This window comes from Rhinolophus hipposideros (assembly GCF_964194185.1).
Source record: "Rhinolophus hipposideros genome assembly, chromosome: 23".
In the NCBI taxonomy this organism is placed as follows: Eukaryota; Metazoa; Chordata; class Mammalia; order Chiroptera; family Rhinolophidae; genus Rhinolophus; species Rhinolophus hipposideros.
Window position 1 is genome coordinate 22501965 of NC_138069.1, and position 24215 is coordinate 22526179.

Consider the following 24215-nt stretch of genomic DNA (forward strand, 5'->3'; position numbering starts at 1 on the left):
CATTTAACTTTATAAATGGGGCAACCAAGAGGAGAAATGATTTAAGGACATGTCACCAGCTCTTGGCAGGACCAGACTTCCTGACTCCTCATCCAGTTTTGGTTGCTCCTCTACCAGTTCTGTGGCTTCTGACTTCCTCCAGTCAGTTCTTGGACCAACTGCGGCCTCACTTCCTACCTCCTCTCTATCACCTCCATCACCTAAAAAGTACCATGATCCTTCACATTGGTTTGAATAAGACCTCCATGGTCTGTGTTGACAGCACCCAGGGCTTTTTCTTTGGCTTTCCCCTTAGGATCTCAGTGGTGTTTAACAACTGGAGGTGGGAAGAGGGCTGGTGAGCAAAGGATGGCCGTGGGGTAAGTAGGTGATGGTGAGAGCAGTGACTAATCTGAGACTGAGCTTATACATAGTGACAGGTGCAAATAAACCTGACACATTATTTGCCCTCGGAGCTTGGAAGGTTCCCTTACTCCAGTCCCTTAAAATCCAGCTTTCTCAAAGCCCATTCCCATGATGCCTCTCCATGAGCATGACTCTTTCATCTCTAAGGTTAATTCAAGCCTGCCTTCTGGGTCTGCTCCAGAACCATCCAAGCTCCTACAGTATCCTGGAATGGAAGCAAGGACGGGGCTGGGACCAGGTCTCCCGTCCCCTCACATGCTGCAAGGATTGAAAACTCCCCTCCTGGGACTGAGAGCAAAGATAATGGGAGATTTGCAGGACACCTGATTCTTGTAAGAGAGGGAAAGTGTGAGAGAGAGAAAGATAGAGTTGGAGTAGAGACAGTGAGAGAGAGACAGAGAGAGAGAGAGACAGAGAGAGAGAGAGGAGAGAGAGAGAGAGAGAGAGAGAACGTATTATCTGATTATTCATGATCTGATTGTCCAGGTGCTTAAGGTTACCAGATTACCATGTTGCCTAGAAAAGCAAAATTGTCATTTAATTAGCTTCTCCTCAATCACCTCTCTGCTCAACACTAGCAAGTATCCCTGCTCTATTTTAGAAGTCATTCATAATTATGAATTCAATGCTACGATGCTAATCTGTGGCAAAATGAAATTGAATATCTTGCAAACCATGCAGAATTTAATAAAATGAATTAAAGGTTTGGTACAGAACAGAACTGCAGGCCATGCCACTGACAAATGAGGCTCAAGCAGATGAGACTAGTAAAGAGAGAGAGAAGAAAAAATAAGCAGGAAATGGAAGGATACTTTGAGCATAATTTAAATACCAAAGGTTTACAAGAAACTTTGGGGTAAATAATTAGATGTTGGTCTATTTTTGCAAAAAGAGTGAGGCTCTTTAAGAGAGTGCTGAAAAGCCAATAACAAAACAAAGGATGTCTCACTGTGCCATTGTACCAGTTTGCCAACACACTTAAGCTAAAAAGTCAACACTTCTTTTGTTGTTTATTCCAAGACTTAGTGCATAGTTGCAATTTATAACCTAAAAACTAAAAAGTTAAAATAAACTTAATTTTATAATTTCAGTTCATTTTAAAGGTCAAGTCCCCAATTTTTTTTACCATGCAATTTTTCACCTGTGCTTTCAGTACACTGATTCACTTTAAGTGTCCTTCCTTCCTCTAATACCAATTGTCCTCTCGGTGTAACTGCAACAGCTTGAATTATGCACCTTTGGCCATGGTCACGTGGTGGGTTGTTAGGGAACACACAAGTCATTGTAACATAGCCAACATTACTAAACCCTTTCTATACACCAGGCACTGTTCCAAATGTTCCACGTGCATTAACTCATTTATTCCTCACAATACCATCATTACGCTCCTGCTTTGGCGGATAAGGAAGCGAAGGCATGCAGTAATTCAATAACTTGTCCTGAGCCACACAGCTAATAGGTGATGGATGACACTGGGTTTGCACTGCGAGGTGGCTGCGAAACCCATGCTCTTTTTCATAATGCCATAAACATAGCAGGGGCATTTGGACTTGACTTCCTGAGGCAAAGAATATTGTTTCTCCTTAAGGAAGAAAAGATGTTTCTAGGACTGTCCCTAAGCCCAGACTCACCTGGCTGTGTTTAGGTTCCGATAGAGCTGCCCGAGGGACTCCAGCAGACGCCCCTCCATCTCCCGGTCCCTGAGTTGCTGAGCCAGGGTCAACCAGTGCTCATGGTAGGTGATGCATGCCTCGGGGTTTGGGGACACAGAGCTGTAGAAATGGCAGAGGGATTTGGTGACCTGCAGCTGACCTGAACATAAAGCAGGGACATGAATGAGATGATCTGAGACAGGACAAGAGCAAAATGTGCTCTAATACTTCTCTCTAAAGCTTCGCAGCAGCAGGGGACATACTTACTCTTTAGGTGTTGATGCCTTAAGCCATACAACAATGCCACTTCATAGCAAAGACGGCCACCGGCCAGCTGGCGTCCAGACACCAGGACTTGGGCCAACCAGAGAAGCACCTGTACTAGTTCCATGTCTGTCTCTACACCGGCCTGGAGTTCGCAGTAGAGTCGGACGGCCTGCAGGAGGTAGTCCCTGGTCGGCTGCTGAGCCCAGGACGTAAGGGTCAGGTGGCCCAGATTGGCCAAAGTCACCGCCTGGTTACGCACATCGCCCGTCTCCTGGGCTCTGTTCAAGGCCCGGAGATAGTTCTTGGCTGCCCTGTGCACCCGGCCTTCACCTTGAAGTGCAAGTCCCAGAAGGTTATGCACCACCCCCTTTTGGGTAACATTCTCCGTGTCCCTCAGGGAGTGTAAGAGTGGGTTGAGGATTTCCAAAGCCTTCTTGGCCTGGCTGGCTAAGAGGTAGGCCCAGGCCAGGCAGAGGGAGGACTCCAAGGCTTCCTGCTCACTCAGCAGCCTTGCGAGCACCAGGGCTTGGCTCAGGTAGTGGATGGCCCCATCAGGAGACCTGTGTTGGAGGTACACTTTGGACAGGATGAGACACAGGGCCCTCTGCGTGTGCCGATCTGCCTGCTCCTCACAGGCAGCCAGAGCCTGCCTGAGTGCTGGGCAGGCCATGGTGGAAACTTCATTCCAGCTTGGGGAGGGAACACCAAGGAGCTTGGTGGCATTCTGGAGGACAAGGTGGACCTGCCAAATCGGAAGGGACGTCCCTTGGGCAATCTGGGGACCACGCTGCCGAACAGAGGCCACTGCAAGGTGTGGAAGATATTTCTTATCATACAGAAAACTCAGGATGGTGGCCACAGCGTCTACGGCAGGAGGGTGTCCAGACAGAAGCTGCAAACGTTCCGCAAAGGGCAGGACCTCCTCGTACCGGCCGAGGCTCAGGAGCAATCGAATGGCCAGGAAGCAGGCCCTGGCCTCCAGGGGACAGCTGCCCGTTGCAATGCCCTGGCGCAACACGTAGGCCACCACGTCGAACTCGTACTTGGCACTCAACTCCCGGTCAGGCAGGCAGGCCAACAGGGCTCCTGCCTTCTCCAGCAGGGCCGAGCCTTTGTGCCTCAGCCTCTGCCTCAGGTAGATGGCAGCCAAATTGATGTACAGTGCAGCCACCAAGGACAGGTCCTCAAATGCCCCACTGAGAATGCGGACGGCCTCCTCAAAGTACACCCTGGCCTGAGAGAGCTTGACCTTCCTGACACTCAGCCGGCCCAGGAGGAAGCAGAGCCGGGCGTGGGCCCAGGTCATGTGGCTCCGCTTGGCCCATTTCCTTGAGGCCTCCAGGTAAGCGACGAGCTCGTCCTCCTCAGAGAAGTTATAAAAGGAAGACGTGAGGAAAGAGAAGGAGAAATCGTAGAGGCTTTTGAAGTGCTCGGCGTAACCCTCGTGATCCAGAAAAGCCAATATGGGGGCGAAATTCTCAGCCTCCTCCTCCTCCTGACCAGTGTTGACATCCATGAGCAGTTCTGGGTCATCGAGGTCATCGGGCTCCGGCAGGTGATAACTGTCTGAGGCAGCGGAGAGGAGCTCCTCCTCCAGGTGGGAGTCCTCGGAGCTGCTGGAGTGCCTGGAGCCCCTGGCCTGCGGCTCCTCCCAGGCTCCACCAGGCCGAGCCTCTCTGAAGCCTTCGGGCTGCGACTCTGTAAGGGACAGGCAGAGTTGAGCAACCCTGAGCACCTGGAACTCTGGTGGCCAGCTCTTGGCAAGAGGACAGGGTGCTGTCCTGAAGGACGGAAGGTCAGGTGCCGCATGATCGCTACTCACCGCTCAGATCGTTAGGAAGATTCTGGATGGATTCAAACCCACCTGAGTAAAGATGAAGGACAGACCTGTGTTAGATCATCATGGGCCACCATTCCTATGCCTGCAGGTGTGCCCCAGGCCAGGGACCCCTTAGGAGACTTTGTGTTTAAGTTTCAGACCATCATCCATCTCTAAGGAATGGGGCAGAATTCTCCGTTACCATCAGTTTAGAGTTGCAGGAACCTGAAGATTATCTTACTTAACCCACTCACTTTACAGATGGGAACTGAAATAGACCCAGAATCAGAGAAGAAAAGCTAGAAACATAAGCTCTATGCCAAGAGGAGGCATGGCGGGGTGGGGGGGTGAATGATGGAATCTGAAGGCCCCAATCTCTCAGCAGTTTTACAACAGAGCCATAAACAGAACTCCAAGTGCAGTGCATTGCCTCCCATTCCTGTGTGTACCAGGCCCTTCTGTCTTCCTTCCTCCTTCCATTCATCATCCATCCACTCCACAGACACTGAGATAGTGTGTACAAAGTGTTTTGACAGGACAAGGTGACCAAAGGTGAATAATGAAGAAAAGAAAGTCATCTGAGGGTCCTAGTTTGGCTCCCTGAAGTAACTTAGTGGGACGAGGCGGATGAAAGGACTGTCTTGAGCCCAGTTTTAGACATTTTGAGTTTGCAGTACTTGCAGGAGCTCTAGGTAGAGAATGTAATAGATCCGGCAGGAGGAAAGTTGGCAGATGGGAGCCAGTGAAGGAGACTGAAAAGGCAAAGTCAGAGAGAAAAGGGGAGACACGGAGACCGGGGTGCCTTACGGTGCAGCCACCTAATGTCACAAGAGTGAAACAAGGCTCGGTGAGAACCAAGAAGACCCCACGACTTTGGCAGCAAAGAAGTGAACCCTCTTGGCTAGAGCAGACCCAGCTCCACCAGATTATACGCCACAGGGCAGCGGCTCCTCCAGAGAAGATCCTACCTCTTCCTGACCTGAAGCAGCAGCCGCCCCCCTCGTCCACCCCCACCCCACCCCGGCTCTCCAGTGACCTTGGAGGACAGCAGGCCCCTCAGCGTGAAGCCCCTGACCTCTATTCTCTGGGGAAGGCTTTTTCTGTGAGTGCCATTGCAGATGCCTAAGACCTGCACCCCACAAAGGGTAGAAGGCCCCGAAGTCAAACACAGGCATGCTAGCGTGCTGGGCTCTGCAGAGCTTTTCATGAGCCTGGCCCTCACTGACTCTGAGGAATGAGCCATTCTTCCTGCAGCCGTGTTTCTCCAGGCCAGTGCATAGCTACAAAATGGTGCTCCTTCTGGAGGAAGAATTGCAGAGAGGCCCTCTTTCCCCGGGGCATAGGCCTTGGGGGTGGGGTGGGGGGCTGGAATTTACCAATAGGATGCCCCCTCTGCTGGTTGCCTTGGTGCCAGGGGTAGCCGGCACAACCGTAAGGCACAGCTCTGCATCCAAAAGAATTGCACTCCTGGTCTTTAGATAAGAAGCAACAGGCTGCCTGGGACCTGCTCCTGCATCCTCCAACCACTGGATCAAGAGTTGGCAGATATGTTACATCCAAGTCTGCAGCCCACTCTTGCCCCAAGACACACCTCAAGTAGTCCTGGATTTTCAGACCTCAGCTCCCACCTACCAGGCAGCACCCATAGTTTCGGCTTCCTGGCTCAGCCTGGTGGGGCAGTATGATCTGCTTCTGGTAAAAAAGCTCTTCTAGGGCTGGCGCTGATATCTGAGAATATGCTCCTTGTGCTGGAGAAAGATTGTAGCTCCCACCTCAGCTCCCGGGAGTTGACCTGAGGGTCCCTCCTGTAGAATCTCTGGCTGTACCCATGAAATGTGCCTCATCTAATCTGGCCACACAGGAGTGGGCACAATATCACCATCACTGAAGAGATATGAGAAACAAGAACCCTTCCTCAAACCTCTGTCAATGGGAGAATGTCCTTCCTGACACAGAGCATGGGCCCTTCCCAAAGTAAGGGAAAGTAGTATCACTCATTCACTCTATCCATTACCTTGACACTACTAAAAACTGAGACCCCTCACTTCCCCAAGTTAATGTACCCAACAGTCCACTGTCATTGTATGTTGTGGCAGTGTGGTAAAGTAGGGATTGTCCTGACTAGAAAATGGGGGAGGGCAGTTCTTATTCTGGCTCAGGCACAAATTCACTTGTGACAAAGTTTTCCCATCTGTGAAATGGGAGGAGAAATCATCTCTTGGAGTCCTTCCAGCTCTAACATTCTATGCCCCCACCTTTATCACTGGGTACCCAGATGAACTTCAGTCCTAGAAGGAGGGACCACAGCCACAACTCAGGACATTTTTCTTGTCTAGGATTAGAATAGAAGGTTCAACATGGCAGCGCTCCCACGCTATAGTTGAGGTGGTTTCAATATATCTCACAGTTTCTAGGCAACAAGCTCCACACAACCCCAGAAGTGTCTGAAATCTAAAGTTAAAGTGCTGATCAACAAATATGATGCAGGTCATCAACTGAATAGTGGCCACAACCCCCAATTCATGGATGGGATTAGACTTTAGAGGTATTCCATTCCTGGCTAGGGACATTTTCTTCATTGTGAGGAGCCCAGGCTTTCAAAGGGGTCTGAGGGACAAACACTCACTAAGCCGGTAGACAGACGTTATGTCCGTATGAGCAAGTGTGTGGAGGAAGCTGGCACTCTCAGCTTTCCTGTCACTTCCCAGGACCCACAGAGAGCATCTTTCCTCATCACTGAAAAAAGCGGAGTTCTTGCTCCTGCATCGAGACAAAAGACATGGGCACAGATCAGTGCGACATTCCAGACACGACCCCTTCTCCCTCCACCAAAGATGTAGTAAAGGACATAGAGAAGCCATCGACCCATGTGCCCACAGCTGAACTCAGACTCCTCGTCTAACTGTTCTATGATGTATTTATTAATCGTAGAACAGTTAGGAAGAAGCGCGTTTAGCATCTCATCTGTCCATGAAGAACAGAGCTATGCGGTTGCCGAGTAAGTCAAAGTGGGGATGAAAACAGCCCTCCTGAGAAAACTCCACCTCCCCAAAAAAACGAAGCCCATTCACTTGACCCCTACCCGTTCTTCAAGAGCATGTGGTGCCCATTTGTAACGGAAAAGATAGGAATTGGCTTTTCTTGTCTTTTTTGGAAAGGTACCATTAAAAGAAGTTTCTTTGTCAGGTTATTGCAAGAAAACACACAGGACAAGTGACAATTTAGAGGAACAATGAAGGAAGTTTGACTATGGTCAGGAAGAACCTTTCATAACTGTGGACATTGGGTCCCACAACAGCATTATGTAGCATCAAGAGAGACAGAATGCTAAAGGATGGGAAGTGGGCAGAAGGAGGGTAGGGAACTAAAAGAAATTACTATAAATAATGAGGATCTTGCTAAACATTAATGAATGCCAACTATAATTTTATATATATAATGTGATGGTTCAGTGTGAGGTCGGAGGGATAGTGGATGGGCGGACGGGGGTTCACAGTATGAGGGATATAAATGATGAACGTCTAAGTATTACCTTGTTTTGTACACCTGAAACTAATAAATAAATTAATTAATTAAAAAAAAATAAAATAAAATACATTTGAAAGCTTCAAAAAAAAAATAATAATGAGGATCTTTATATTCACCGTTTAATAAAATAATTGTTAAAACAAACTTGCTTGCTAGAGATCTGTCATAGACTCAAAGAATTTGAGTACTAGAAGTGCCTTAGAAAGTATACAATCCAGTATCTATCTGAACAATTTTTAAGATCTCTTTCACTTGTAAATAAAGTTGTTTCTTTTTAACCTCGGAATCCAATTTTTAGACAAAAATCACTTGAAAGACCAAGAGTTAATAATAGTTGACACTTTGGGGGGGGGCTTATTATGAATCAGACACTTTATCTCACTGAATATACATAATTTCCCTATGAGGCAGGTACTATTCTCATCCCCTTTGTACAGAGGAAGAAAGTGAGGCACAGAAAAATGAAGTCGGTGGTTAGGATGTGGTAGAGCACAGTATAAGAAGCACTTCCCTAGTTCAAGCAGGGTTTAGAGAGGGGTGGGGATGGAGTGCCATGGTCTGCCACCTACCCTTTGTCCCCACCGCTCAGATAAATGCAGTTTGAAAGCCAGTGATGTGAAAATGAGCAACTAATATGAATGGCTCGAGGTCGCAGCACTAGTTAGCAGCAGAAATAGCACTAAAGCTGTGCCCTGACATCTGGCCCAGGGTTCTTTCCACAATAGTTACTGAACCCTCAGCTCTCTGGCCTGACCTCCAAATTCTCCATGAAAGCATCCATCCTCAAAAGCGCATGTAATTGAAATCTACAACTAAACTCATTTGAGGTAAAAGGAATTATACGATCCCAAATTGTTGTAGAACTCTTCAATTTTACAAAGCAGTCTGGAATTCACTATTTCATTTACTCTTAATAACAACCCTATGATGTGGTATTTTTATCCACATTTGTAAATGAAGATTCAGAAAGTTACAGTGATAAGCTGAGAATGGCACGGCTAGAAAGTGGTAACACTCAGACTGAAGCCGAGGTCTTCTGTCTCTCGTCCACGGCCTCACAGGTGCTCTGCTAACATCCTGAGTCCCAGGTCGTCAGACAAGAGTCCAAGAAGCTTGACAAATTATCTAAGGGCTTTCCTAGCCTGAGGATGGGGTTAAAGGAGAGTGGTGGGGCTTCCAGAAATATGGCGGGCTTAAGTGTCCCCCACAGGGCTATTCTCACCCATATGCACAGACAAATACTGGATAAAATATGACAAAGATAAATATTTGAATAGATACTTTAACTTTGAAGAAGAAAGGGAAATTCCTGGGAGCCAGGAACGAAAGAAGAAACCAAAGACAAATTGGTAAGGAGAACAGATGGGCCAGAGTCCCTTGGGCTTCTCAGCGGGGACCTGTAATGCCACCAGAGCTGGAGCTGACCTTGTAATGCCACCCAGGGACAGATGTGACTGTGCACTTGTGTGAAGCAGGGAAGCTGAGAGCTCCCTATAGCCTGAAATCTGGAAGGGCTGCAACTTTCATAAAGAGGGGATTGAAAAATCTGCCTGCCAAGAACACACACTGTATCTATCTGAGTCCCTAGAAAAAAATTTAAAAACCTAGGCTTACACCATTAAAAGGTGTGGGATCTGAATTTACACTGCACAGTGTAGAGACGACAATCAGAAAACTGAACATTAAAACGCCAGGCCTTGGACCATTCAGTGCCTAAGTTTTCAGAGAAAGCAAATGCCAAAAACTGCTCTGCTGGGATGCTTTCTTCAGTCCAGGTTTCATGCAAAAGACCATCTTTTAAACTATTGAAAATTCATTCACATAACCAAAACTACTAACCATGAAAGAAAATGAACTACTGACAAAGAGAGTCAGCAGATGAACAAATAAGTAAATTAACGCGACAAAAACTATATAAAATAATAACCTGAAGATGAATTTATAAAAAAGTAATGGTTTAAATGCTGAAGTAAACAGAGCAAATGGAAGTTATAATAAAAATAGGGAACATTGTGAGTGGAAACAAGTGTATGTGAAAATGAGCAAAATACAAATTCTAGAAATAAAAATAAAGGCACGGAAATTCAGAACTACATCAAGTGAGTTAAACAATGGGTTTAGTCACAGCAGAGGGGAAAATTAGTGAAACTAAAGATCGTTCCGAGGAATTCACCCAGAATGTAGCCTAGAGTGAACAAAAGTTAAAAAATATAAAAGAACTGATTAAGCAAGATTGTGGAAACAATGACAAGTCCAACACACCTCTAGTAGGCATTCCAGAAGAGAGACTAAAAACAATGAGAGAGAGGCAATATTCAAAGGGAGAATGACTGAGAATTTTCCAGAATTGGAGAAAGACATGAGTCTTCAAAATGAAGAACCACACCAAGTCCTGAGCAAAATAAATAAAAATAATATAATTTTTAAACATGATTTTCATTTCTTTAAGATTATAGGTCTTTTCATGTTTTCTACTTCTCCTAATCCTTCTTTCTGAGTTCAATTAGCTTAATTACTTAATTGTCCAATTTATGAGATGAAAGAGTCAACTATAAAGGATAAGAACACAAATTAATGAAATAAAAACAGAGAAAGTAATAAAGGTAAATATGAAATTCATGAAATAGGAAAGAAACAATAAAGGTGGTCAACAAAAGAAAAAGTGGTTCTCTGAAAAGACTAATAGACAAAACCCTGGCAAAATGGATTTGAAATTTTATATTAATAGTTATTTTTCCCTCCACGCTTTGAAGATGTTATTCTGCAACTAGCTAAATTATCATTCAAGAGTATATTTTAAGCACATTTCAGACCAATAAGGACTAAATACAGAGTACTTACAACTCACAGGCCTCCAATGAAATAACTACTAGAAGACATACCACATGAAGAAGTGGACAACTTGCTATAAATATATAATAGAATATACCACATCTAGATGAACAGCAAATTGCAAAACACCAATAACAAACAGGAAACCTTAAAAAAAATCAACCAGTGAGGGAAAAACTGCCTACCTGCCAAGAAATGCTATGAGATTAGAAGCAAACTTCTCATCAGCAAAACTAGATGTCACAAGGAAAGGAATTACAAAGAAGACATTGATAAACAATGTGAAGGACAAAAGAGGGGATGTAAGAGAAATAAATTGTTTTAATGTTTAATACTATGAAATACTGGCTTTTCTCCTATGTTCTTTTTTCTGGTTTTAAGTGCATTAATTTTTCAATCTTAAATTTAGGCATTTAAGTATATAAATTTCCTTTAAGTAATACTTTATTAAAGTGAACTAAAACTGCTACAATGTGAATAAATCCTAAATGTATAAAGTCAACTAAGAAAAAGGCCAGTTGCAGTGAAACCATTTAAATACACAGAACCATAGTATTTTTTGTGTATGGAACAATATCTATTTTTAAAATGTATCAGAATAAAGACTGGAAACATATGTATTACTCCCAAATACAGTTTGTCTCTGGGGTGGGAATCGGGGCCAGAGGATGAGAGTAGGAAGAGGGAAAAAAGTGTCTTCAGTTATATCCAAAGATATTTTTCCTTTAAAACACACACACACGTGCACACGCACACACACTGATCAATTTTAAAAAATAAAACTTTTTTTAAACATGAAGGGTGTGGAATTCTGTCCTTCTCAAAAGCTCTGAGGTCCCTGAAGTCACTTTGGCCAAATAGAAATATGATGCCTGCTAAGAAAGAATGCCTGCCTCAAGTTTTAAGAGCTGGTCTTCCAGATTCTGTTGCTGTGAAACTAACTGATGTTGAAATCTGTGCTCTAAAAAAGGAAACCCACAAATTTGCTTCTGTGGACTAGCAGGATCCCTTTCCTATGTGTCAGAGGCACAGAGGAAATCTGAATCAGAAAATGGCTTCTAAGGAATTTCACTCTCAATATACTTCCTGTTTGGTTGAATGAATGAATGAATGAATACACACACACACACACACACACACACACACACACACACACACACACACACACACTTTAAGGAGTAGTATACCAGACAGGGAACCTGTGGGAAGAGGATGGAGGCTTCAGCAAGTGCTGGACCATCTTCAGAAACCTGACACCAAACAAACATAGGCTAAGAGTGACACCCAGTGGCCACACAGCGGCTTAGCACACAGGAATGACTCCCAGGACTTCCACATGCTGGCTGGGGTTTTCCTGATGGCTGTGTTTCAGGGATGTCTGTAATCTAGAGAGAGCTTTGTGGGGATGCAATGAGCCAGTTCTCTCCTCTCCTCTTCGCTCCTGGCTCACTTTCCTCTTTCCTACTGAGTGTGCCATCTGGTGCATTGGGTCCCTTAGGTGACACTGTGGAAATAGGAGGTCTCATGCCACTACTGCAATACAGGGGCTGATGGCCTTCAGGGTGAGAGCATATTCCCTACAACCAAGCCAGCTAAAATAGGATAAACTAATTTAGTGGTGCTGAGTTATTGTCATTTAAGGCAAGGTATGAGGTGCTAAAGTCCAAATATAATTTATGAAACGTGACGCCTAATATCCAATTAAAACGGCCTCTCAAACATTACCACCCACAGCAGTAACAGCAATAATAAGAGCCAATACATAATGATCACACAGAGACACACCCACACATGGTTCCGGGCACCACTGTAAGTACCTTCCATGTATTAGCTCCTTGAAACTCACAACAATCCTATGGGCAAATATGAATATTGCATACATTTTACAGATGAAAATTGAGACATAGAGAGACAAATACATTATCCAAAGTCACACAGCGACTAAGCTAATGGAGACACACGATGTGCTCACAGGCCCACAAATGCCTTTCCGGCAGTTTTGCTCTAGAACTCACTCTTGATTACTAAGCTGCGCTGCCTCCCAATGACCAGTGACCTCCCAGGGGACTTTGACAGTGTTAAGCATCTCCCTTCTTCCCCTGTGCTGGTCGCTCCCTCTCAGAGGACTCCCCTGTCTCCTTTGCTACATTCTTTCTTCCTCTTCTCTGTAAATGGTTCTTCCCCACCAAGGCTCTGTTCTCTTTATTCTCCCTTTTTCTCCAGGACCTCAGCTGCAGCACTTATTGGATTTAAGGTCAGGATTCTGGGGTTCTGGGGTTCCAGACCCAAGGCCCCTTCACTCCTGTGTCCTCACTCCACTTCCACTTTGAGCAGTGGTCTCACCTTGGCCAAACACTGGCCCCGTCTGGGGAGCTTTCATAACCACCGCTGCCCAGGCCTCACCCAGCCCAATGCGATAGAACATCTGGGGGTTGAACACAGGTACGTTTGCAAAACTCCCAGAATCTTTAAATTCTCCTTGATTGGTCCTCCGCCGTGCCCTCTCCTCTGTATTCCTTCTGCCCCTTCTCAAGTGCCCTTGGTCTCGGCCTTTTCACTGCTCTCCTGCTCCAGGTTCTCTCCCTCACACACACACCTCTCCCAAAGCCAGGGTCAGCTTCCAAGAGAGAAGTTCCAGCCACATCATGTCACCCTTGCTCAGAGACACTCAGTGACTCCCCATTCTCTGCAGGTGAAGGACAGGCCCTGGCACAGGCCTTCCCTGTCTTCCATATCATGGCTCCATCGAGACTTTGCCACACCAGTGCCCTCCTGGTGGTAACCTGCTTCTCAAAAAACATGAGTCATTACTCTACATCCCCTCACTTTCCCACCTGTCACCTCCTCTGCCCATTTACACCTGTTGAAATGCCTTCCATGGTGCAGAGCTAAACTCTAATGTCACCTTGTTCATGAAAGTTCTCTTGATACCCTTTTCCTTATAAACTCCTACAGGACCCCATCCCCTACCGGAGCTCAGTGAGTGATCTTCCTTGTTGAGAGTTACTTGGGTCCCATTTCTGTGGGGAAAAGAACCTATCGTCTCCTCCCCCTACAAAAGGCAGGGCTTAGAGCTCTGCGCTCGGTCCACTCTCCTCAGTGGCTCTTTGCCACAAGATAAGCATTTCCAGTCTGAGTGTTAGGAGCCTTAGCTATTCTACAGGCCACTTTCCTGGTGTGGAGGGTTATGGCGCCAGTGTTAGCAGCCAGCGCTGCTTTCCCTCTCGTAGTACTTCCTGGGCCCACGCTTCCTGCCATTTCCAATCCCTGTGCAGAAAGCCCACCCCAGAGAGACTGCTCAGTGCTGGGGAGCTCTGGCCATCCACGACAGGGTGGGTGGGGCAGGCTGGCCATCTGGGCTCTTCAGAACTAGCTCTTCTGGAATCAAGGCGGGAAGAGTAAAAGATGCACTCTACCCTCCGGGCCAACACCAACTTCACACAATAAGATTGCAGCAGACAGACCTAATGGGAGGGACTCTCCATTGACTAAGCTGTAACCTACAGGCTCCGCATGTGTTCTTGCCTTGATGAGCCCCTTCATCAGATAGCATGAGTGGCAGAACGCAAACACCAACACTGCATATCAGTGCCCAACAGCAGGCCTTTGTCTTGGGCTGTGCTTCTCTCCTCACACAGAGGAAGGCCCCCATAACCACCTGTTGAAACGAACTGAATTGCCTTGCGCCTATCACTCGTGTGTCAGCTTTGCTTGTCAGAATGTGCTCCTCTGGCTCCATGGTACCAGGGAGCCCTGAAGTTCATCTGCAAACCTGCTCAGATGGGGCGGGAGCACTGGGGCAGGCAGCCCAGCTCCAGAACTTCTCAGAGGGTCTCTCTAGCATACTCACATTGGGGAATAAGAATCAGGATCTACATTCCTGGTGGGGACAAAGCCCACTTCTCCTGAGCACACAGACTTGCCAATGAACCACGGAAGCCCAGGGATGACAAAGCCGATGATTTCGATGCTTTCTCCCTGGTGGAAATTCAGTTCATCCTTTTCTGCCCTCTCATATTCCTTCCAGGCCTTACATTTTCCTCTGCCTGTGGGGAAATAGCACACAGGTCAATTAAATAAGGCAAAAAGAGCTGAGACTTCCACTAGCTTTCAATGTATATAATACAAAACGAGGGGCACCCACACTTTAGAATTTCAAGGACCAGTAAAATCTCCCTACTCCTCCCAAAAAAGAAATTGGCAGGGAAGACACAGGGTCATTGGCTTTTCATTTCCCAAACTAGGACATTCAACAGAACAAACTACCATCCACTTTCACTATCATGTTATAAAACAAAAGATGTTTTTGCAAATATAGGAAAGATCATCTCAGAATACTGGATATACCTTAAAACTGAATAAATTTAGCTTATGGAAAACTGGAAAGTTCATTCCCATGTTTCCCTGAAAATAAGACCTAGCTGGACCATCAGCTCTAATGCATCTTTTGGAGCAAAAATTAATATAAGACGCAGTCTTATTTTAATATAAGACTGAGTATATTATAATACAACATAACATAACATAACATAATATAATGTAATATAATATAATACCGGGTCTAGAACTGATGGTCCGGCTAGGTCTTATTTTCAGGGAAACACGGTATATTGTCCTACTCAGTCTGACTGACCATTATCATGTAAACACTTCATCATGGTTTGCACAAATCCACAGGCCAGAGTGAGAACTATTGTAGGATTTCTCCATCTCCTTCCAGCTCCTTTGGCCACTATGACCCTCAATCTCCCCAACTATAAAATGGAGATAATAACACTTGTCTTTCATAAATGTTAGGAAGAGTCAAAGAGATAAAGTGCAGAATGCCTGGTACCCAGTCAACCCTCAATAAATGTTAGCCTCATATCACTGGTGAACGGAAAACTGCGGATGACCCAAAGGGATCTTGAAGTCTCCCCTTCCGGTTATGGTCATTATCCAGCTTGATAAGTTGCCTAGCTAGGATCTAGTAATGACATATTTAGGAGCATTGTAATGTCCAACTTGCAAAGCATATGTATGTTTGTTTATTCAGATTTCCCCCAGATCCCCAAAAGTTCAGGAGAGCAGCTATCAGAATCCCCTTTTTATAGATTAAAAAGTGGAAGAGGCACAGAGAGGGTCTAGAATTAGAAGTATCCCTTCTTTCTACAAATCCTCCTTTTGTTGAGGATTTGTTTATTTGTTTATTCATTTGTTTAATGTGTCTTGGTTTCCATATTTGCTTTAGATCCTCTGCTAAAATTATTGGCTTTCTTGTTTTTCTGACATTATTTATCAACTTTCTATTGGTCATGTCAAGAATTTCAAGATCAGAAATTCCCACAACTTTGTGGGCTAATAGAATTTACAATGTGTTAAATACTTACAATGTGAGAAAACTGTACTAAGTGATTTACAGATGTCATTTAGTTTAGTTCTCATGACAATATTTGAAATTGGTTTTATGGTAAAACTTACTAATGAGGAAGTTTTGGCATTAGTGAGGCACATGAATTGGCCGAGCTCACACTGGTTTTAAGTTGTGGAGTCAGAATCTCAGCCCAGAACAGATTTCACAGCCCCATGTTCCTATCTACAAGGCCGTATTGCCCAAGATAGCTTAAAATCTTATTTACTGCCGACTATTAATTAGATGTAATGTCTGGGCTCCATAATTCCCTCTATTTATTTTTACTTGGGCTTAGAACTTACAAAATTGTACTTTGTGCTGAGAGGCTCTAAGAATGAAGATGAAAGGAATGTATATTCTAGATGACTTGAAAATATGGAATTTTATTATCTACTGGATACATATATATTTACAAGTCTATGTGAGTGTGTGTGTGTGTATTTCATTCATTTATTCAACAAATATTTACTGAGTACCCATTATGTGCCAGGCAGTCTTACTCTTCCTAAATTCAAGATTAATTTCATAAAACGCTAAGGGAAATGAAAACATTTTCAGAGATTGAAAACAGGCAGCCTGCACACCCACACCAGGCTTCTTTTTCACCCGTACATCTTTAAATCCCTGTTCCCTACCCATCTCTAACATCGTCCATCCAGGCCTTCATGCATCTGTGTGTTCTGCCTGCCCCTTTAGGCATTTGTATCTAGAGCTCTGGATTAAGACCTCTCCTTTTATAGGCAAGGAAACCCAGAGGTGAGACAGGAATTCAGATCAACTGACTCCAGACCTGTGGACAAAATGAGGAGGCAGGGCAATGTTATCTCCCTGACAATACAGACTCTTCAAGTTAGCCATACCGATCTGATAGGAGCCTGTACCATCTCTCTTCCGGGAAAGGCCACAGCTTCCTGGATAATTCTTTAGAAACCATCTGTCAATGGAAACATGGGGTTTCTAAATAAACATGGATTTCAAAAAATTAGAACAGTGAGCAGAATAGTCCATTTAAATAACAATTACGGTGATGATGATAAGTATTATTCTTAATACTCTTATTCTAACAATGGCAGGCATTTACTGAAAATTTACTTTATGTCGGGCACTGTGAAAAGGGGAGGAGTTCAGATGGCCTGTCATGTTTCTGGCTCGGCAATTAGTTTGTCAGTTAACTCACAAAGGATCCCTTCCATTCTCACTGTCAAATTCTCTGCCAGAGCCACACACAGGCTCCCAGCCTGCGTAAGTTTTGTTGTTACTCTGTATGTTTGAGTTCACAGTGTCTTCCAGCAGGATTTCTCACATTTTAGTGTGAAAAAAATTCCCTTATGTTTAAGGGGAGCTTATATAAAATTCCTGGATCCAACTCCAAGAAAGTCTGAGAAGGGCCAAGGGATCTAAATTTGTAGTAAAATCCCCAATGATTCTGATACAAATGGTCCCCAGTCCTTACACTGACAAATACTACACTGGAGACCAGGCCGTATATTTCCTCTTAGGTACAATATCCAACGAAATTTAGAGTTGTCTCCCATTTCATCAAATGGCGCAAATGTTGACTAATAAAAAAATAATGATAATAACAAAAGAAAAAAGCTACCCAGATTTTCTTCCCTCCCTGGCGCCGTGGATGCCTGTGTCGGCAAGCATGCCTATTCTGTTCTGCAGATGTCAATGTGCTCTGGGACCCTCTTGCAGGAGGCGGGTAGCTACTCACTGGTGGAAAGGGAGCCGCAGGGGCTCCAGGGCTGACACCTGCACCAGGCCCCGCTGACCAGTCACCAAAGACACGCCTTCCCATTCCGAACCGCCTTCAGCTATCTTCACTGAGATTAACTCGTTCTCACAAAGGGTCAAACACTCGCCTTCCTTCTCCGCTGGCTGAGCCACGGAGCACGTGGCTCGGCAGAAGAAGTGGCCTGTAGAGAATAAGAAAAGCCCTTCCAAGGAGTAGCAGCAGGAAGTGAAAAAGGATTATCAAATGATGATATGGCTCGCCAGAGCCCAGACACGTTTCTTCCTGGGAGTAAAGTACAGTCAGACGAGAGGGAGGCACTACAGGAAATGCTTGTCATCCCGGGAAAGCTGGTACCAGGAAAAAAGCCACTAAGAGGGAAGTCACTTAAAATAGACACCAAAGGTTCTGAGTAATTCATGAGACTAAGGCTTAATTGGGACTTCACCTTGAAAAAAAATGAAACAACTTAGGAAAATATATTTAACAGAATTTCAGTTCTAATTGTAATTTTATACTTAAATCTTAGGACCAACAAAGGATAAATGACGTTGGTTTGTGTGAATGTGATTTCTCCGACTATATTTTACAGGAGCACAGTGCGACATTCTTTCCTTCATGTATGATTTGTGCAATGCAGTCATAAAGAGGACCGTTTTGCAAAAGATTCTATGAAAATTGGGCTCTCTGCTGAGTCTCTGACATCATCAGCTATTGACTGGTCAGATGGAGACCTGATCAGATCCTCCCTTGCAAACAGATAGATTGGTGGGTGCTTCCAGCAATCCCCCATTATCCCTTTCTTCAATCTCATGAAATCTTTTGGGTTTTGCAAGATTTGCAATTTTATATTGCAATCAAGTTATATCAGATGTTTAGAAAAGTGATTCTCAGTCTTGGATGCACATTGGAATTACCTGGGCAACTTTCAGAAAATAAAAAAGCTTGGGCCCCCACTTCTGGAGGTCTAACTGGCCTGGGGAGAGCCCTGGCACGGACACTTCTGAAAACTCCCCAAGTGATTCTCACATGGGACCATCAGTGAGACTGGCCAGCAGAGCTGTTTATATGATGCCCATGTCAAACTGAGAGAAAAGTTTGGAATACTGGAATAACAACTTGGTTCATTTGTGACTATTATGATGTTTGAATGGCTTTTGTATCTTTTCATATCCAATTATCTCATGGACCCCGGTAATAAATATCCAGGTAAGACCCCCATCCTCACGCCTCCTCCGTGCTCACCTTCATGTGTCAGGAGTCCCAGGAACATTGTTTCCAGGTGCTTGTCATCTACTGACACTTGGATCTCTGTATCCTCCACCAATCTGCAGTTGAGCCAGTACTGGTGGTCAAAGAGAAGAAGCTCCAGACACGCAGATACGAAGCCTAAGGAGTGAAGCCAACAAGTTCCTGAACGACACGATCGCTGCCCTTAGCTGAGCACAGAGGAGGTGAGCAAACTCCCTCCTGATGTTCCTTCCCAGATCTCCATCCTCAACTCGTCCCCACTGAACTGGAATTAGACCAACGCGAAAGGGGTAGCTACAACATTTCCAGAGTGAACTGACTCTTCTCAGCATCTGTTGGGAAATGCCAGTCATATTAAGTGATATTTACTATTTTTAACATATTATGGGTCTCCATAAATGCATAATGAGATGACCAAACCCAATTACCTTTTTCTAAAATACATCCATGGAGGAATCTCCAAGATTACAATTGGACTCCGGGAGTTCCTGGCTCCCCCTTAAAGTTCTCCTGACGTGAGCCTAAAATTCCTGTACCTCTGATAACGCAGGGGCTGGGACAGGGGTTCTCCATAGCCCACAAAGGAGTCAGGATTTATTTCATCCTCCCCACGCTAACCCTCTGTCTCACCCATGCCCAGTAAGCTCTTCCTTGTTAAAACCAGACTAGAAACTATGCAAACTACAAAATTTTCACAATTATGAATAGTATTGTAAACATGCCTATACGTCTAAAGTATTTGTATTAAAATTTTGCTTCTTTTGAGCCTTCCTCTACTTCTTAAGTGGCAAAAACCCATCTCTTTCCATTCTGACTCTCCATTATACTGATTAGGCCTTGTGTATCTTCTTTAATTGTGCTTCTTGTGCTTTAATGTACGCAAATCACTTGAGGACCTTGTTACAGTACAGAGGCTGGTTCAGTAGGTGTGGGGGGAGGCCCAGCATTCTATTTTTCTACCATGTCCCCATGTGACGCTGGCATGGACATGGAACACAATGAATAGTGAGGGTTTCTAATGTTCACAGCAGAAGATGTGTTGTGTGGAGAACAGAAAACCACCATGCTGACAGAAGGAGAACTTATACCTTCTAGCTGTGAGCCCTTGCACCAGGTTGCTTCCTGTGTAAGTCTGTATGGAGACCAACATTTTCTGGGAGGTGTAGGAGGTACAGCAAGCCAGGTGGTTTCCTCTTGCTTTACCTGCTTTTGCTTAGTAACCTTACCTTTGCTGTCACACGTTATTCTCCATGGAGTAGGTAGGTGAACCATTTCCCACCACAGTGGTACTGGTGCTGTGCCCAATACCCTCCTTTGCTTTCTAGAAAACCCTGCAACCTGAGGCCCTTGTAACAGATAACTCCCCATTACTGTCTCTGACTCTTTCCCAAAAACATGGGATAAAACATCCAGAATTTCAGCATTTTAAGCAGCTACTTTGATCTTACTCAAGACTGATGCCTTATTGTTTTTTAAACCAAGTTCACATCCATCTCAGTACTTTGAATTTAGTTGATGACCAATAACTATTTGCCAACTGATTGGTTGTCTTGTAAAGAAGTCTCTCCATCAATACAAAAAGGCGTTGCACACGGCATTTTAGAGTAATAGTTAATATTTGCTTTAGATTTAGTTCCAGGCAGGTTGGGCTATTTCCAAAGTTAACTATCCAAGGTAGAGCTCTACTTCTTTTAATTATCTGAGCCAAACCAATTCCTTAATGTCAAGCCATCCAAATTGGCTGAACTGCGACCTAGGTGCTCTTGCCCTGTCAGCTCCATGTCATACCTAAGTTTAGGTAGGTGGAGAACCTCCAGATTTCCTCCATGGTCTTGAAGGTGATGAGAAACTGGGCCTCCTGGGACTGGATACTCACCAACCTGGCTGAGAGGTCCTGAGGAAAGAGGACAGTGAGTCAGCCTGGGGTGACAGTGTCCTGTTAAGAAGCTCACATAGGTACAAAATGCTTTGTATAGATTTATTGATTGTGGTGTTGAATTTTACATCACACACACCACACAAGAAAACAACCTAAATGTCCATCAATAGGAGTCTGGTTACAATGAATCAGATATATTCTGATATCATGCGCCCTAAAAATTTAAAAAATGAAGAAACACTTCGGCACTGACATAGCCTCCAAATATACACTGCTCAATGGAACAATGGCAGTGACAAAAAGAAACCAGAGTGTAGAACTGTGTGCAGAGAATGCTACCTTTTGTGTAAAAAAGAAAAAAGGTGTATGGGGAAGGATGGAAAATAAATCATAGGAGGCACCTTGGAGGCAAACTTGACTGCGAATCTATGTCTATAATTATTTTTATGAAGCTGGCAAACAGAAACACTAAAGCACACAAAAGTAAAAATCAATCCCTCGTCCTACTACAGATGAGCAATGTTAACACTTCTATGAATTAACTTTGCATCTTTTTTCCTATATGTGAGTTTCTATGTAACTGTTTTTATATAAATAGCATCACACTACATAAAGTGTTTTGTAATCTTTTGTCACTAAACAATATTTTGGGACCCCCCTCCCATGTCATTAAATGATCTACATTATTTTTAATGGTGACATATACCATTGTTGCAGTCACATAATTTATTTTTAACATTTCCTTGTGGTTGAATATTTGAGTTGTTTTAATTTTTTTACTCCCCTAAACAGTACTGTGATAAACATCCTATACCTAAATCTTTGTACACATCTTTGATTGTTTTGACACAAGTAATTTCAAGAAGTGTACTTGGAAATGCAAGGATATGCTCATTTTCAATCCTAAAATGCAGGAGCCAAACTGCCCTCCAGAAAGGCTGCGCCAATTTACATGTTCACAAGCAGAGCAAGAGGAGGCTTACAAGCCCTCCCCACCTTTTTCTTCCTTAAAACCTGAAAGACAGGCCTGAGTCACTGCCCAGATATGGTTTTCCCCTAGAATCTTTCTCTGCCGCTTGCCCAAGCCTCTGGAGCTGACTGCAAAGAGTGTTTGATCAGAAAGCCCCTCTCCCCCACAGGCCAGGTCTCGCCATCAAAGATCAACCCCTGGAATCCTGAACTGGGAGAAGCTTGGGGAAAGAAGAAGAGGGTAGAAGGAGCTCCCTTTGGAGAAGTCAGAACATGAATGCTCTGCCATGTCCCGAGATGCCGAGCTCCTTGGGGAATACAGATTCTGGTAATCAGGCAAGGGCTTCTAAGCAAAAATTGATTTACAGAGAATTTACTAATTGCCGAGCACTTCACCAAGAGCTTTTATGAGCAATACCTCACTTAACTCTCACAATAACCCCAGGAAAAGAGTACCACTACAGTACTTAATCTACTCTAACATGCACTTTTACCACATTTAATCATTTCTGAAGAAAAAAAAATAAGGAAACATGGCATCATACTTAATTGGCAGCATTTATTTACTTTCTTAGAGGAAAACAAAATAACGGTGCAATTTATAATCAAATGGCATTTCAGGTTTAATAGAAAACGGCATTATCCTTGTTTTAAAATCAAGAGGCTGGCGCAGAGACCGGTTAAGCAATTGCTCGAGTCCTCTGTGAGCACGCTGCGGCACGCTGATGGATAACGGGTCCAGCTGACTTCTGGGCCTCAGCTTTCCCCACAAGCTTGCTGGGCTCCAGCCTCAGCCCAGCCGGCCAGCGTGCTCAACCAAACCCAGCTCCTGCCCACGCCGACAGTGACCCAAATTAAAAGCAACCCTGTGGTAACGGTTAGCAGCCAGTGCCCAGGTCCTGCATCCTGGAAATTTAAAAGCAAAAACATTTCCCTACTTATCATTTATCTACTATGTATGGAGCACATGCCACCACCCGTGCATGTGTCAAGCTCTCTACAGACACTGTCTCATTTACTCCTCCCAACCAACCAGAGCTTTTCTCTCTCATGACAGATTAATAGAGCACCTTTCTATGTTTCAAGTGTATCAAATGAGTGCAGACACTGTAAAAATAACTAGAACACAGTAGTGTATTATGCAAAGTAATATTCTCCTCCCCGCACCTCTCAGTGCAACAACTTTTAACCAATTTTGACTTTAGTTCTCCTAGTAAATACCTCCTAAACTGTCAACAATTTGATTACAATTTCTTCTTTCTTGGTTTAATAATTGAAGATACTATCTTCCCACTATGAAAGATGAGGAATTGGTTTGTTCACTTTATTGCCTTTTCCTCCTCTCATTCTACTATGTATAGTTATGAATTTTTGATTGGTAATTTAGGTACTTGGGGAAAAAAAGTATCCTTCTGATCACCAGTGTCTGAGGGGAGTTATTGCTTAGTGGGTACAGAGTTTCAGTTTGGGATGATGAAACAGTTCTAGACCAGATAGTGGTGATGGTTGCACGACAGTGTGAATGCACTTAATGCCAGTGAGATGTACACTTAAAATGATTAAAATTGAAATTTTACATTAGGTATATTTTATCACAATAAAAAAAACAATAAAATTCAAATTCACCACGTTAAAAAAAATATCTGCTTAATGAGGAAGGTATCATAATGATTCCCATTCTACAGAGACTAAGTAACTTGGAGAAGATCATACTGCTAAGAGTGGCAGATTGGAACCCAAGTTTTCCCTGACTCTGCCACTCCAGAGCGTGCCCCATTCCGCGTTCCTGCCCGTTCCTGTTGAGCAGAGAATGTGTATATTTCCTTTGGTTCAGCTGTTCAGTCCGATGCTTTCCAGAGGGCCTACTTTGTTCCAGGCGCTGTCCTCGGTGCTGCGGAGCCTGCCCCAGAGGGATACAAGGCAGGGGCAGCGTTTGCACAGCCCGACCCACACTCACCTTAAACAGAGCACGCACCTCCTGGTCCTGATTCTCCAGCGCCCAGAGCCTCCTCCTGGCTGCTTCCTGCAAGGGGCCATTGACACATCTCCTGGAGCGGCTCTTCACACTGAAGGAGAGTGTCAGGTCTTAAAGAGAACAGAGAGAGAAGGATGAGGCTGGAAATGCAATAAAAGGGAAGAAGGAATTAGATAAGCCCCAGTGCTTCCCGCACCTAAACCTTAAATGGATTGTCCTCGTGAATTAGAGATTACAGGTGATCTTAAGGATCCAGGAGCCTTCTTTAAACTGTCCCCCCGGGGGGGAAAACAAAAAAGCTGAAGCTCGGGAATGTTCTGGAATCCCAAAAGTTGCTGCACTTGGGTTGGTGATTTCTGCTTGAGTGAGGTTTATTCCTACACTGCCTGACACTGTGGCGACAGCGCTGACACAGGACTAGCGAGGACACGTATTTCCCCCCTGTGGATAGTTTATGACAGTTTTGAACGAATAATATTTATATATTTATGGAAATGTGTTTATATGGCAA

At 44.4% G+C, this 24215-nt stretch overlaps 1 protein-coding gene across 1 annotated transcript in view; it reads right to left on the minus strand.

The window, feature by feature from the left end:
- The window catches only part of SH3TC2 (SH3 domain and tetratricopeptide repeats 2), a 57293-nt gene that overhangs the window by 19236 nt on the left and 13842 nt on the right, over positions 1–24215 (minus strand). The window contains exons 3-12 of the mRNA XM_081035412.1: positions 23687–23814; positions 20670–20775; positions 18876–19019; positions 17613–17814; positions 16756–16829; positions 14354–14549; positions 6770–6903; positions 4147–4188; positions 2325–4022; positions 2037–2217 (exon numbers count right to left, since the gene is read on the minus strand). Coding sequence (XP_080891538.1) covers positions 2037–2217; positions 2325–4022; positions 4147–4188; positions 6770–6903; positions 14354–14549; positions 16756–16829; positions 17613–17814; positions 18876–19019; positions 20670–20775; positions 23687–23814 — 2905 coding nt within the window. The remainder of the gene's footprint in view (positions 1–2036; positions 2218–2324; positions 4023–4146; positions 4189–6769; positions 6904–14353; positions 14550–16755; positions 16830–17612; positions 17815–18875; positions 19020–20669; positions 20776–23686; positions 23815–24215) is intronic.